The sequence below is a fragment of the Xyrauchen texanus genome, chromosome 35 (assembly GCF_025860055.1).
Source record: "Xyrauchen texanus isolate HMW12.3.18 chromosome 35, RBS_HiC_50CHRs, whole genome shotgun sequence".
In the NCBI taxonomy this organism is placed as follows: Eukaryota; Metazoa; Chordata; class Actinopteri; order Cypriniformes; family Catostomidae; genus Xyrauchen; species Xyrauchen texanus.
Window position 1 is genome coordinate 26,819,347 of NC_068310.1, and position 13,390 is coordinate 26,832,736.

At 36.6% G+C, this 13,390-nt stretch overlaps 1 protein-coding gene across 1 annotated transcript; it reads right to left on the reverse strand.

Moving 5' to 3' along the window:
- Nucleotides 1-2,217: 2,217 nt before the first annotated feature.
- Nucleotides 2,218-11,124, reverse strand: LOC127628486 (6-phosphogluconate dehydrogenase, decarboxylating-like). The gene is made up of 13 exons (XM_052105261.1): nucleotides 10,996-11,124; nucleotides 10,511-10,586; nucleotides 10,218-10,397; nucleotides 10,055-10,120; nucleotides 9,836-9,954; nucleotides 9,612-9,681; nucleotides 8,871-9,005; nucleotides 8,452-8,641; nucleotides 5,486-5,616; nucleotides 3,999-4,132; nucleotides 3,589-3,688; nucleotides 3,236-3,358; nucleotides 2,218-2,700 (listed from the first exon to the last, which is right to left on the reverse strand). The coding sequence occupies exons 1-13, from the start codon at nucleotides 11,088-11,090 to the stop codon at nucleotides 2,581-2,583; spliced, it is 1,539 nt and encodes a 512-aa protein (XP_051961221.1). The 5' UTR covers nucleotides 11,091-11,124; the 3' UTR covers nucleotides 2,218-2,580.
- Nucleotides 11,125-13,390: the final 2,266 nt, after the last annotated feature.

Genomic DNA, 13,390 nt, shown 5'->3' on the forward strand with positions numbered 1-13,390 from the left:
ATAAAGGCTTGAAATATCTTACTTTGCTTGTAATGAGTCTATATAATATATTAGTTTCACCTTTTAAGTTGAATTACTGAAATTAATTAACTTTTGCACGATATTCTAATTTTTCGAGTTTCACCTGTATATGTGATAAGTACCCCCTTCTCTGTTCAACGCTTTTATTTTTGCAAGGGTTAGGATTGAATTAGATACAGATGCAGGTGCAGTGTGACTAACCAACCAGGTATCACTCCTATAGGAATATACATGTTTTATAACATTACATTTATATCAGGTATGGTTCAAAAACAATGTTCTGTTCCAAATGCATCCAACACAGAAATGATCAAGATTGTTGTTTAAATAAATAAAAAAAAGTGTTTTCTATTCCTGTGCTACATACCTGTAGTGTTTCTTTTTTTTGTGTGGTGCAAAATACAGATTTGGCATTTACCATAATATGCTGTAATATACCCCTGTACAGTCAAGGCTATTTACAATGTAATGTATTGTTTATTTAATAGATTTTATGATTTAAAGTTATAAATTACCTTTTTGGAATATTTACACTGCCGACCAAAAGTCTGTAATAATGTACAGATTCTACTGTTTAGAAAGGAAATTGGTACTTTATTCACCAAAGTGGCATTCAACTGATCACCAAGTATAGTCAGGACATTACTCATGTTCACTATTTGAAAAAAGTAATTTATAATGAAATCTAGACAGTCCCCATTTCCAGCAGCCATCACTCCAACACCATATCATTGAGAAATCATGCTAAATTTCTAATTTGGTACTAGAAAATCACTTGCCATTATATAAAACACTGCTGAAAGTGATTTGGATCGATAAAAGAAGCTCAACATTTTCTTTGTGTTTGTTTTTGAGTGCAATAGATTGGCATGTCTTTAGTTAATATTAGTTCAGAAATGGCAAAAAAGAAACAACTTTCTCTAGAAACTCATCGGTCAATCATTGTTTTAGGAATGAAGTCTATACAATGCTTGAAATTGCCAAAAAAACTGAAGATTTCATACAAAGATGTACACTACAGTCTTCAAAGGCAAAAACTGGCTCTAACAAGGACAGAAAGAGATGAGGAAGATGTACAACTAAACAAGAGGATAAGTACATCATAGTCTCTAGTTTGAGAAATGGATGCCTCACATGTCCTCAGCTGACAGCTTCATTGAATTCTACCCGCTCAACACCAGTTTCATGTACAACAGTAAAGAGAAGACTCAGGAGTGCAAGCCTTTTGGGAAGAATTGCAAAGAAAAAGCAACTTTTGAAACAGAAAAACAAAAAGAAAAGGTTAGAGTGGGCAAAGAAACACAGTCATTGGACAACAGAAAATTGGAAAAGAGTGTTATGGATCTTAACCGCATTGAGCGTTTGTGGGATCAGCTAGACTGTAAGGTGTGTGAGAAGTGTCCGACAAGACAGCCACATCTATGGCAAGTGCTACAGGAAGTGTGGGGTGAAATGTCACCCGAGTATCTGGACAAACTGACAGCTAGAATGCCAAAGATCTGCAAAGCCGTCATTGCTGCAGGTGGAGAATTTTTGATGAGAACTCTTTGAAGTAATTTAAGAAGTTTCAAATTGTAATAGTCATTTTTCACGTTATTAATGTCCTGACTATACATTGTGATCAGTTGAGTGCCACTTTGGTGAAAAAAAGTACCAATTTCTTTCCATACGAGCAAAATCTGTATATCATTCCAAACTTTTTGCCACCAGTGTATATTATACAGGAGATATCATAAATTAGATGCTGATTACATGTTTTGTAAGATTAGATTTGTATACTTGTGAAACTAAAGCCACATTAACACTTATCCATTTTAATTTCAAAACTCACGTCTTTGTTCTCCAATTTATGCAGAAATGGAGAGGGTTTTCGGGAGAGGAAAACACCATTCCAGGGAGGATGAGAAGCATAAATATAGCTAAATCAATGAGCTTTCAAACTAATTATTGTGGATGTGGTCCAAGACATCGTAGGTCTTGTACAACATATGTGGTCTGTTATTGTATAGTTCTCAAAGGATTTGCGCCCAATAGGCCCATTACCAATGTAAACAAGCTTTCAGCCCTCTACTGGTGAAAAATCAGAAGTGCATTTCAATAAACAAGTAACACTTCTAGAGTTTACCATTTAAAAATCCAGTGCAAAAAATAGCAAAAGTAAATCCTGTTTGCTGTAGTTAGGAGGTGAATGAAGAGGACAAAATCTAATTAAAAAGGGATTGAAATCTTTATTTAGCCTAATGCAGTGCAATGGTTAACCATAATCCAGGTTTAATGCTGTGAACTCCGGGGCAAAACGTGACTGAGAGACAAGCCAACAGCAGGAATAATCTCAGAAACAACACTCTCTCTCAAAAATGTTGTATTGCGACAGAGGACCGTAAAACTACAAGAAATGTCTCACAAACAGAGTACACACTAGGATTCATTTTAAATATAAATGTAACACTCTTTAAAAATAACTTTACTATGATTTTTGAAGGAATGTGTTCAGCTGCTCTGGACCTGCATCTTGTGGAGATGGTTTTCTCTGCTGTTTAGTCTAACAGGACTCTTGTTTTAGGCGTTATAGGATGATGATGACACTTTTCCTCCGTGGCCAGTCCAGTTAGTGTGGATGAAATGGCCAGGGTTTGACAGAAGCTCGTAAGTGTGGGCACCAAAGTAGTCCCTCTGTGCCTGAACAAGTAATACAATGTTAGAGGAGATGTTAGCTTATCATAACTAAAGACTAAAGAGCTTAGTCTGTAGAGAAAATTACTGGGTGGGGATCAATCCTTGAACATAAACATAAACATAGACTCAGATATATTCATTTTAAAGTAACTCCTAAAACGAATAGTTCATCCAAAAAAATGAAAATACTGTTGTGTCATTCTACATGACTTAAATCTCTGTATGTTCATCACACAAAGCAACCATATGCCTTCAGAAGACTTGGTATATATTACACAAATTGCATGGACCTGAAAAGGTACAAGTTTCAAACAAAACTAAGAGTCGAAACTTTGCTCAAAACGTCACTTTTACCTTGCAACATTTAGCAAACTAACACACAACCAAAGCCCTTAAGGTCCTCCCCTGACTGCTAGTCACGTCTATAACCATAAATGACCCAGCATAATCCCTGTGCTATGCCATATGGCCAGCAGAGCTGTAGAGTTTTATAGAGAGAGAGAGGTTTATTTGTGTTAAGTTGTATAGAGAGGCTTACCTGCAGCAGGTTGGCTGGGAGCTTCTCGTGTCTGTAGCCATCATAGAATGACAGTGCGGTGGTGAAAGATGGCATGGGGATTCCCTGCTGTACACCTGTACTTACTACCCTACGCCAGGAGTCCTACAAAACACAAAAGTTACTTACATGATACCATTCAAAACTAATTCTACACACACTGTTCACAGTGGCTTTACCAACAAATCTTTAATTAGTTTGCGCTCATTATTTTATAAGACATCCTCGCTAGGCATTATACTAGTGCTCTTCAATTCTCTTTTGTTCATTTAATAGCAGTGTTACAGTGCAATAAGGTGGTCACAGAGTTGTCACTCTTGGTTCACTTCCTGTACCTGACACTCCTGTACAGCGTTACTGAAAAAGTTATCCAGCAGCAAACTCTGCAGCTCTGAATCCCGGTCAAACGCTTCCTTGATTTTTCCCAAGAAAACACTGTGAAGGAAAGAGTCATGCCCATTATTCACAGACATTGAACAAACCTACAGTTATGAGGCAACACGATCTGCAATGGTCAAACACAAACTGTTTCCTCATTTCTGTGAATCTGGGATTTTTACACGAAATTGTTTCACCACTTCCTTGTGTTTACAAGGTTGCAACATTCACTGGGTGGAGTCTCATATAAGTTCATTGCAATACAGCAAACACAGTTTATCCTGATAAGCAATAAAGGGTTATCTTGAATAAAGCATACATGATTCTTATGCAATCGTTTAAATCAATCTGAGCACAGATTGCTCACCTGCGAATGATGCAGCCTCCTCTCCACATCAGGGCAATAGCACCATAGTTCAGAGACCAGCCGAACTCTTTAGCAGCCTGCCGAAGCAGCATGAAGCCTTGAGTATATGAAATTATCTTTGAGGCGTACAAAGCCTGAAAAAGAAAACAATTCAAACAGAGTAACTGAAAGATCTGGTCTGAGTTCAAATCAAGTTAAAATAACCATCTATCATAATAATACACTTTTTATTATTAACTAACATTATGCAATGCTAAGCATATCATATGTGAATGTACATTGAAATGTGAATGTGTAATACAGATTAAGGAATATTCCAGGCCAGGCAATAAACGCTCAGGGATTTTGGATTTACCTGCGTTACAGCATCATAAAACAAAGTTGCAATATTGGTTATAACGTTACCCAAATAAGGCTAGGAAGCAATTTTTTTTACACTAAAATCATGTTAACATGTATAATGTTTATGTCTTGTGGCTATACTTTTGAAACAGTGTTGATTTTAGCATTTATAGACTGCCCCCATTCACTTCCATTGCAAGTGCCTTCCTGTAAATGTCTTAAGTTGCAATTGTGCCACAAGTGGTGTCGATTGAGCTTAACTTGTATTGAACCTGGAACCTTATAAAAAAGCTCTAAAACATTTTGTCACACTCAGTGACCACTTTATTAGGTGCACCTGTACACCTATTTATTCATGCGTATAGGCTCACCAAAACTGGACAGTTAAATACTGGAAAAATATGATGAATCTCGACTTCTGCTGATGCACACAGATGGTAGGCCTACTGCAGCCTCAGTTTTCTGTTATTTTTAAATGTTCTCCCCTTTTTCTCCCCAATTAGGAAGGCCCAATGGACTCTAGGTCCTCGTGGTGGTGCAGTGACTCACCTCAATCAGGGTGGCGGAGGACGAATCTCAGTTGCCTCCGTGTCTGAGACCATCAACCCGCGCATCTTATCACGTGGCTTTTGTTTTTGGCACCATTCTGAGTAAATTCTAGAGACTTCTAGAAAATCCCAGAAGATCAGCCATTACAGAAATACTCAAACCAGCCCACCTGGCACCAACAAACTTGCTGCAGTCAAAATCACTGAGATAATTTTTTCCCAATTCTGATGGTTGATGTGAACATTAACTGAAACTTCTGACCCGCATCTACATGATTTTATGCATTGCAATGTTGAGACACGATTGGATGATTAGATAATCGCATGAATTTGTAGGTGTACAGTGTAACAAATAAAGTTGTCACTGAGTGTATATTTTGAACTGCAAAACAGTTCTGCAAAAGGACCCCCCCCCCCCCCAGATATGTCCCCCTTCCTAAAATATAGAATAAAGATCCTTTTACTGCGTGATAAAAACAATTATAGGCTTTTTAACCCAAATTTAGTTAAAAGCAAATACTGCAAAGACGATAATGAACATACAACCTAAACATACTGTAGATACATAGTATTTATATTTAACAGAGTTTGTCACACCTTTCTAATGTCTTCAAGGAACTGTGCTTTGTTTCCAGTGAACTTGACACCCTGGGGGCCAGTGAGGCTCTTACTGGCCTGAACCCTTTCATCCTTCAGAGATGAGAGACATCTGGCAAAGACAGCCTCCCCTACGAGTGTCAAACACAGAAAACATTGATCTCCAATTAGACTGTGCATCTGTGGTCTGATAAGGAGATTAGAATCAACATGTGACCATGTTAGAGAGCCAATGAGGAAACATATAAACATCAAATTGTTTAAGAATGACAGGCCCTACACACTACACAAAACCTCCTGATCCTATTCACATATTAGAAAAAAATACTACAATAAAGGTGCTGAATCTAACGAAACCAGTCAAGATGTCTGGGTCATATTTCACACCAAAAAAATCTTTTTTTTATTTTATGTATATTAGTTTACATAAAGAAAATAAAGCATTTTCAGTATTTTTGCATTATTGCATGTTCCATGACAGGTAAGCAACCCTCCCTCCCCCATTCTCAGTACTGTAATGCAAATAATATTAAACATAAAAATCTTTTAATTGAAATCAATACAATTATTTAACTTATGCTCATTTAAGTCTGAAAATGTTCTTCATTGCCAAAAAAAAAATAACATTGTTCTTTATGTAAATAATACTTTATTTATTCTTAAAACAAATAAATAAAAAAAAAAAAGACCCAGATATTTCTTTGTGGCTTACCACATATTCACACAGAAAAGGCTTAGGAAATCACTCAACTCAAGGCCAACAGTTGTGTGAAGAGTGCAGTGGAAGTAGGAGAAGAAAAAAAAAAAAAAAAAAAGGAGGTAGAAAACAGCCAGTCATGGTGAACTTAGCACTAGGCTTATGATGGAATGCAGCCTATTGAGAGAAAGAATCATCCCTCTATAACCATACAAATCATATCTGCTCAATCTCTCTCATATGGTTCAACACATCACAAACAGCCTTTTGTTGGGTGCACACACTCGTTTAGGCCTGACTGAAGGGAGAATTCACAGTTTGACACTTAATATACAAGCCTATTAGTCTACTAGTGGTGAACAGATACAGGTTTTTCAATAGCTGAATAAGCGAGTGCAGGGTGACAGATGGCCGATATAATGCAGATATATTATAAATAATTCAAAGTAATGGTGCCAAGAGACGTACATAAAATTGGTTAAATTAAATTAGCATCTCGGTTACACAATATTTACTCAAAATACACACGAACATTTAAAAACAGAAATTGATTGATCCATTGACATGGCAGTCTGACATTTTTTTTTTTTTGCGTTAACAACCGGCTGACTGTACATTATCCCGCTTACATGGCTACTAACCTTTAAATAAAATTCATGAACATACAATATTGATTTGCACTGAAATTATGCAATTATGTGAAAAGGAAGAAAATCGCTGAACAGCTGAAATCCTCCTCCGGTTTGCGTCAGAGTTCGGTTTGTGTTTATTCTGTGCAAATGACCGCCTGACTCCTCATTATCCAGCCTATTACAAGACTATTAACCAAATAAATACATGGACATTTAATATTGATTTGCGTTGAAATTATATAATTATGTGAGAGAGAAAATATCCCTAAACAGCTAAATTCCACCTATGTTTTACGTCGGACTTCTGTTGGTGTTTATTTTTTATTTAAGTTTAAATTATTGCTTTAGCTTACTTGTAGAGATTGCAGAGTGATCCAAAAAGCAAGAAATATGATTTGCAAATTCACAATACCTGGATGAGAGGTCTGATAAATCTTAATCCTCGGATGTGAGGTTGTTACTCAAGAGATATCACACCACTAGATGGCGCAATTGACCAATCAGAATAGAGTATTCCAGAGTGGTGTAATAAATAGTTTATCATACAGTAAGTTCACATGCACTTTAAAAGTTGATTTAAGTATAACTAAAATAATTTATCATTTTTAAAATATCATGGAAATGCTTTAGTCAGACTGATTTTGCAGTTTCGCACCATTCTGATTTGTAAGTAGGACTAACAGACCTAGATAATGCGATTGAAGCTCAACTTTATCCAGCATGTATACATGTTAGTTAGCAACTGGCCTGTACACTCTGCTACTGTACATTCTGCTACTGTTATCTGAAAGACAGATATGATGCGCAATGTGCATTACAGACTTTTTTAGCTGACATTGCACATTGTGTCAGGAATACTTGGACAGACAGATGAAGACTGTAGCTCGATTATGCAAAAACCTGCTGTAGCTTGATTACAACTGTGCATGTAAAAATACTGATAGTACTTCTCTAACGTTTATTGGCTGATGAAATTTTTTTTATTAAATAGTTGACAAAAGTGCACCAACACTGAACTTATTGACCAAGTTAACATCGCTAACATTAATGAATGTCTGTTGTCTTGCTTCAGTAACATAACTTACTGTAATTGTACATAAGGCTCATTTAGGATCATTAGCTAAAATTAGTCTAATTTATTTTAAATGAAATAAGCACAAAATAGCACTCAAGCTAAATTATGGATGGATCAGTGGCTCAAAAAACAATTGGTTAAAAGGACATTGAATGACACCCTTGCATTAAATTTGGGGTGTATGGTGGTCCACATCCACAATTTGTTTCACTGTTAAATTACTCCGCCCTATATACTATATACTACTATACTGAAATTCCAACACTGATAAAACATTTTTTGAAAATCAACAGGTTCTGTTCTTCTTTTGAAAGATGTGTTGATAGCACAACACTACTTTCCTAAGGTAACATTGACAGAGGCTTTAAGTTTATAAACCACAAGCTGTCAAAAGCCACAGCCCAGGAGAGAACAAAAAAAACCCACTTATGTCACATCAGCCTAAGAGTTGAACAAGCAAAGCCGTCAAGCTGCTTATGAAGACACTTCATTCAAGAACTGTATAAACTGTAACACGTTAAACCCACCCATACCGGAGTAACTACACAAGACTCTGTCTTACCGATCAATGTGACAGGTGTGCCGTATTCCAAAGCGGATATGGCCGTCCATTTCCCTGTGCCTTTCTGCCCCGCACTGTCTCTGATTTTAGGCAGCAGGTGAGAGCCATCTGTGTCCTTGAACTTCAGGATATTTGCAGTGATCTCAATGAGAAAAGAGTCCAGCTCTGTCTTATTCCACTGATCGAAGGCCTGAAGAAAAACCAGACAGAAATTTAGTCTTAAGGGGAAGCAGACTATAACAATCCTTTTGAAGGGACAGGGTGAGACGGATTTCATAATACAAAAGAAACAAGGAAGAAGGAAATAAGATGCTGCAAGAAGATACAGAGGGGAATTAAAGAATTACAACATTAGGGAACAAAGGGTGTTATATATATTGTAAGGGAAGACTAAATAATGGAGGAAGTTGATGTCTAACCTGTGCCATTTCATCATGGTCCATACACAGCACATCCTTCATCAGATGATAGGCCTCACAGATCAGCTGCATGTCACCATACTCAATACCGTTATGAACCATCTTAACAAAGTGTCCTGCTCCTTCATCTCCGACCTACAAGAATATCAGAAGAAATGGGGTTTGGAAAAGTGTAGTTACAGTGTAGCTGATGTATAGGGGCCAGCCATATAAAACATGCATTGCACTGTTTTTCAATTGTGTAACATAAGCTCGATGGACATCTTTGATCGTTGTGCAGCATCTTGCGTAGATGCACCACGTTTTTAAGATGTGTCGTGTTAAACATCATCTTTTAAAATCTTTCTTGAAACGCCTGCTTGGTTTCATTTATTCCACTCCTTCTAATGAGAATGGTCCGCCTCAATGTGTCCAAAAATGTATTATTCTATTTTCATTAAGAATTTAGGTACAAATTTAGATGTACAAACAAAAGTTAATATTTAACTTATATTTTAATGGTATGTTATCACCATTAAAAAAATAAAAAATAAAATTTGGTTAATTTTAAATGGTCCTGCGGTGACAAATACATATTTAACAAGTCCATTAAGTTTTCAATTATTATGAGGTCATTAAGTTGAATGCATCATAATAAAAAAAGTATTAAAATAGTTTTATACGTAGAACAGCATGTCCCACTGCAGAACATATTAACTAGCAATAGAAATTAATAAATATCTAATGATAACCAACACTCACCCAGTCACAGCAGGGCTCCCCTGTGCCAACTTTGGCAGCAATACTCTGAAAAATATCTTTAATATATGGCCTTTGGGAATAAGATAAAAATTAGATGCTATAAGTTAGAGCCAGTGTGTGAAACAATTATTTAAACATAATTGAGTGATGTGTGTGTGTGTGTGTGTGTGTGTGTGTGTGTGTACAAGTCGCTGTATAGCTCATTAATGCAAGCTAGTCCTCACCAGGCCTCCTTTTGTCCACCTGGCATTAATGAGGGTCCATATCGAGCCCCTTCCTCTCCTCCACTCACTCCACTCCCCACAAACAGCAGATTTTTCTCCTTCAGGCTCTTACAACGTCTCTGCATGTGATGAGCACATAATTAACATTTAGATCAAATATTAAAGCACCTCATCTGATCACAATCTCTTACATGAATGGGTTTAGGTCACTGGACTCACTGTTGTATCTCTGTACTCTGAATTTCCACCATCAATGATGATGTCACCAGGCTCAAGAAGAGGAACCTACAATATTACGAGGGGGAAAAGAGAATTATTTGATCACTTTGGAAAAGTGACAAGAAAAACTGTTGAAACATGGTGACTGGTGGCATTAACCAACCAGTTTATCGATGAAGTCATCGACAGCCTGTCCTGCTTTGACGAGGAGGAGGATGCGGCGAGGTTTCTTGAGTTTAGAAACCATATCTTCGAGTGACTCGGCCCCGATAACATTAGTGCCTTTGGCTTCATTCTGTAAAAAGTCATGGACCTTGGACACAGTCCTGTTGTACGCACAGACCTGAGGAAAGACAACATTGATAACATTTTAAACATGAAGAGCAACATCAGAACAGGTTATAGAGAAAAAAATTATCTTGAAAATTGAGAAATTAATCTGCACAAATGATTTACCACAAATCCATGGTCATTCATGTTCAAGATCAGATTCTGGCCCATCACAGCCAAACCAATCAAAGCAATATCCGCTCTATTAAGTCAAGAAAGAAAGAAAAGACACAGACACAGACAGACAGACAGACAGACAGACACACACACACACACACACACACACACACACACACACACACACACACACACACACGTATATATGTAAAAGGAACATGCTGTTGACCACATAGTGCAAGCTTATTGAAATCTGTGTATGACACAAGTCAATTTGGCTACATGACCTAGACATGATTTCACACCCTATCACGACATCTCAGTATGAACAGAAAAGGAAGTGCTCAAGAATGTAAAATGTAAAAAAAAAAAAACTTAAAGTTATCACATTATAGTTTTAATTTGAATAATAATTATAATAATAATATACATAGTCGAAGGTACTCCAGAAATATGGCATTATCAAGCATGTTCAACGCAAAACTCAAACTTACTGAGCCATGTTTGAAGGCAGATTCCGTCTTAAAATGACACTTTCGATAAGGGTTTTAGCTACTCCTACAGCACCGTTTCTGATGAACTTCCTCATTCACGACCTAATCAACTCCCAGTGAACACGCCTGACAGATGACAGTAACCATTACATCAACCTTGCCTCACTGTGATTGGCGGAGTCCCCCTGAGCAGAGATTGGAGGCTTTTCATTGGTTATCTGATTCCGTCCCTCTCCCCGGCTTTACCGCGCCCACTGTGTCAGGTGTATGGCAAGCCGTTTTAACATGTATTCGTTTTAAACTTTGGATTAGTCTTTAAAGATTTAAAGAAATCAAAGTAAAAGTTTTTGCTAGTTTCGGTCCATATCTACTGTCTTTAATGTCATCTATTCTAGTGTGTTTCTAAACGTTGACAAATACATTTTCAGAAGATATGAGCATTTGAATAGATATGAGCATCTTCAGTCTCTCTCTTCTGGCTGAACATCACATAGGCCACGTACACATTACAAAGTTTCGGGAATGACAACTGCATTTAAATGTGGGAGTAAATCCCCTACATTTTCATTCCACGTGTGCACAGAATACAGGACTGTCTCCAGCAATTACGATAATTGAAAAGTGATTACCATAGCAACGTTGCAGCATCTCGCAGCCAATAGCGGTTTTAACCACTACTCAAACCACGCAATTGACTGGGGCCCCGGACATCAGGGGCCACTGTCCCGGTAGGAAAGCTCAGCAAAAGCTGCTTGAGGGGTGACGTTGTTCTGGGTACACGCGCAAATACGCTGTTGTCAGCGCTTTTAGAGCAGTTCACGTTAGAGGTAGGCCGGGTTTCTGTCAGATTTTCAAGTAGGAATTTGGGTTCAGTTTGTAATTATGAAAAAATATACAGGATTTCCGAACTTGATTTGTCCATGAGTAAGGGGCAGTTCACACCGAATTCGTTTTTGCGTGCGTCCTGCTCTGATTTTCCATTGTTTTTCTATGTAACATGTATGGACAATTGTCTGCTGTATTGACTGCTGCATCACGTCACAAGGTTTCTTCAGTTTCTCATGCAGGACCGGCACATTTTTAGACACTGTGTCAAGTTACAAATAACTTAGGTCTCAAAAACACACGTGGAGACACCTGCGTACTGTTTCATTCGTTGCACTCTGTCTAGACTGTTTTTAGTGCAGGTGTCACAAAGATATTACATTTCGAACAAGTTCAGGTTGCAAAGAGGTGACTGTTACAATGTTTAACATTATTCCAGATTATTCTGCACCAAGCAAAGTTTCAGCACTTGATAAGCGGCAAAGTTTTTTTTTTTTTTGCAAACCCTGTTCATAAAAAAATAAAAAAATATTGTTTTGTAAAAATAGGTAATTATTGCTTTGTTTTATCACTGTATTGTCGAAAAAACTGGAAAACATGCATTAATTATCTTGAACTAGAATTCTATTTCATTAAACATTTTGAATGTACTTGGCTACAACTACACTATGAGCCATAGGATGAATTAAAAATTTTGATTTAAAATCAATTTTATGTAATTATTTTAAGTACCATTTTCTAAATGGGCCCCTAACCTCATCCTCCACAGTTTTAGTAATAAATGCATTGTTAATATGCTTTATTAATAAAAAATGTATATCCTTCTTACATGCCAAAATGAGAAATTTCCTGACCCATGACATATAATTTTTTCTTATTTATTTTATTCTTTTTTTTCTTCACCTGTACTTGTCTTTATGATTGTATTCAAACATTGATTGATCTTACTGAACATTTACATAGAAAAAAACTCCACATTTTTACCACCATTTGTGGACTTTTCAAATGGTCCCTTACCACACCCTCCACAGTATTATCACGTTTTGACAGAATGTGAGGACTTTTCAGATGGTCCCTTATCTACCATAGGCACATTTTCCAACCAATTTTCCAACAGTGTTAAATTGGCGATTTATTGAGAGAGAAACATATCGGGAGTATTCTGTGGGTTTGTTCAATTAAAGAAATTGCTAGATGCAAAAAAAAAAATATTATACAAATAAATTAAATAATTACAAATACAAATTACCAAAACATTTTTTTTAATAAATTACCAGAACAAAAACAAAACATTAAATCAAATTAATAAATGAACAAAGAAAATAATAATACATAATTACGCCTATTATTTTCTATTGTTGCACTTTTAATTAACCTTGCCCTGTAATTCTATGAATGAAAACAAATACATTCTCAGAATATTCTACACTTTTTTATTCCCTCTATTCGCATTTGCTGAGCTTTTTCATTTGCAATTGTACAATACATAAATTAGCCTACAGCACTAAAATACATTTAGATGGCAATCGATTTAAGTCAAACTATGCAATATTAACATGTTGATTAGTTC

Excerpts from the sequence above, each read along its gene's own strand:
- LOC127628486 (XM_052105261.1), bottom strand. The coding sequence starts at position 11,090 with ATGAGGAAGTTCATCAGAAACGGTGCTGTAGGAGTAGCTAAAACCCTT. Across the intron at positions 10,121-10,217 it reads ATGACTTCATCGATAAACTG|GTTCCTCTTCTTGAGCCTGG; the intron begins GTTGGTTAATGC and ends GTAATATTGTAG. Across the intron at positions 9,955-10,054 it reads CAGAGTACAGAGATACAACA|AGACGTTGTAAGAGCCTGAA; the intron begins GTGAGTCCAGTG and ends CATCACATGCAG.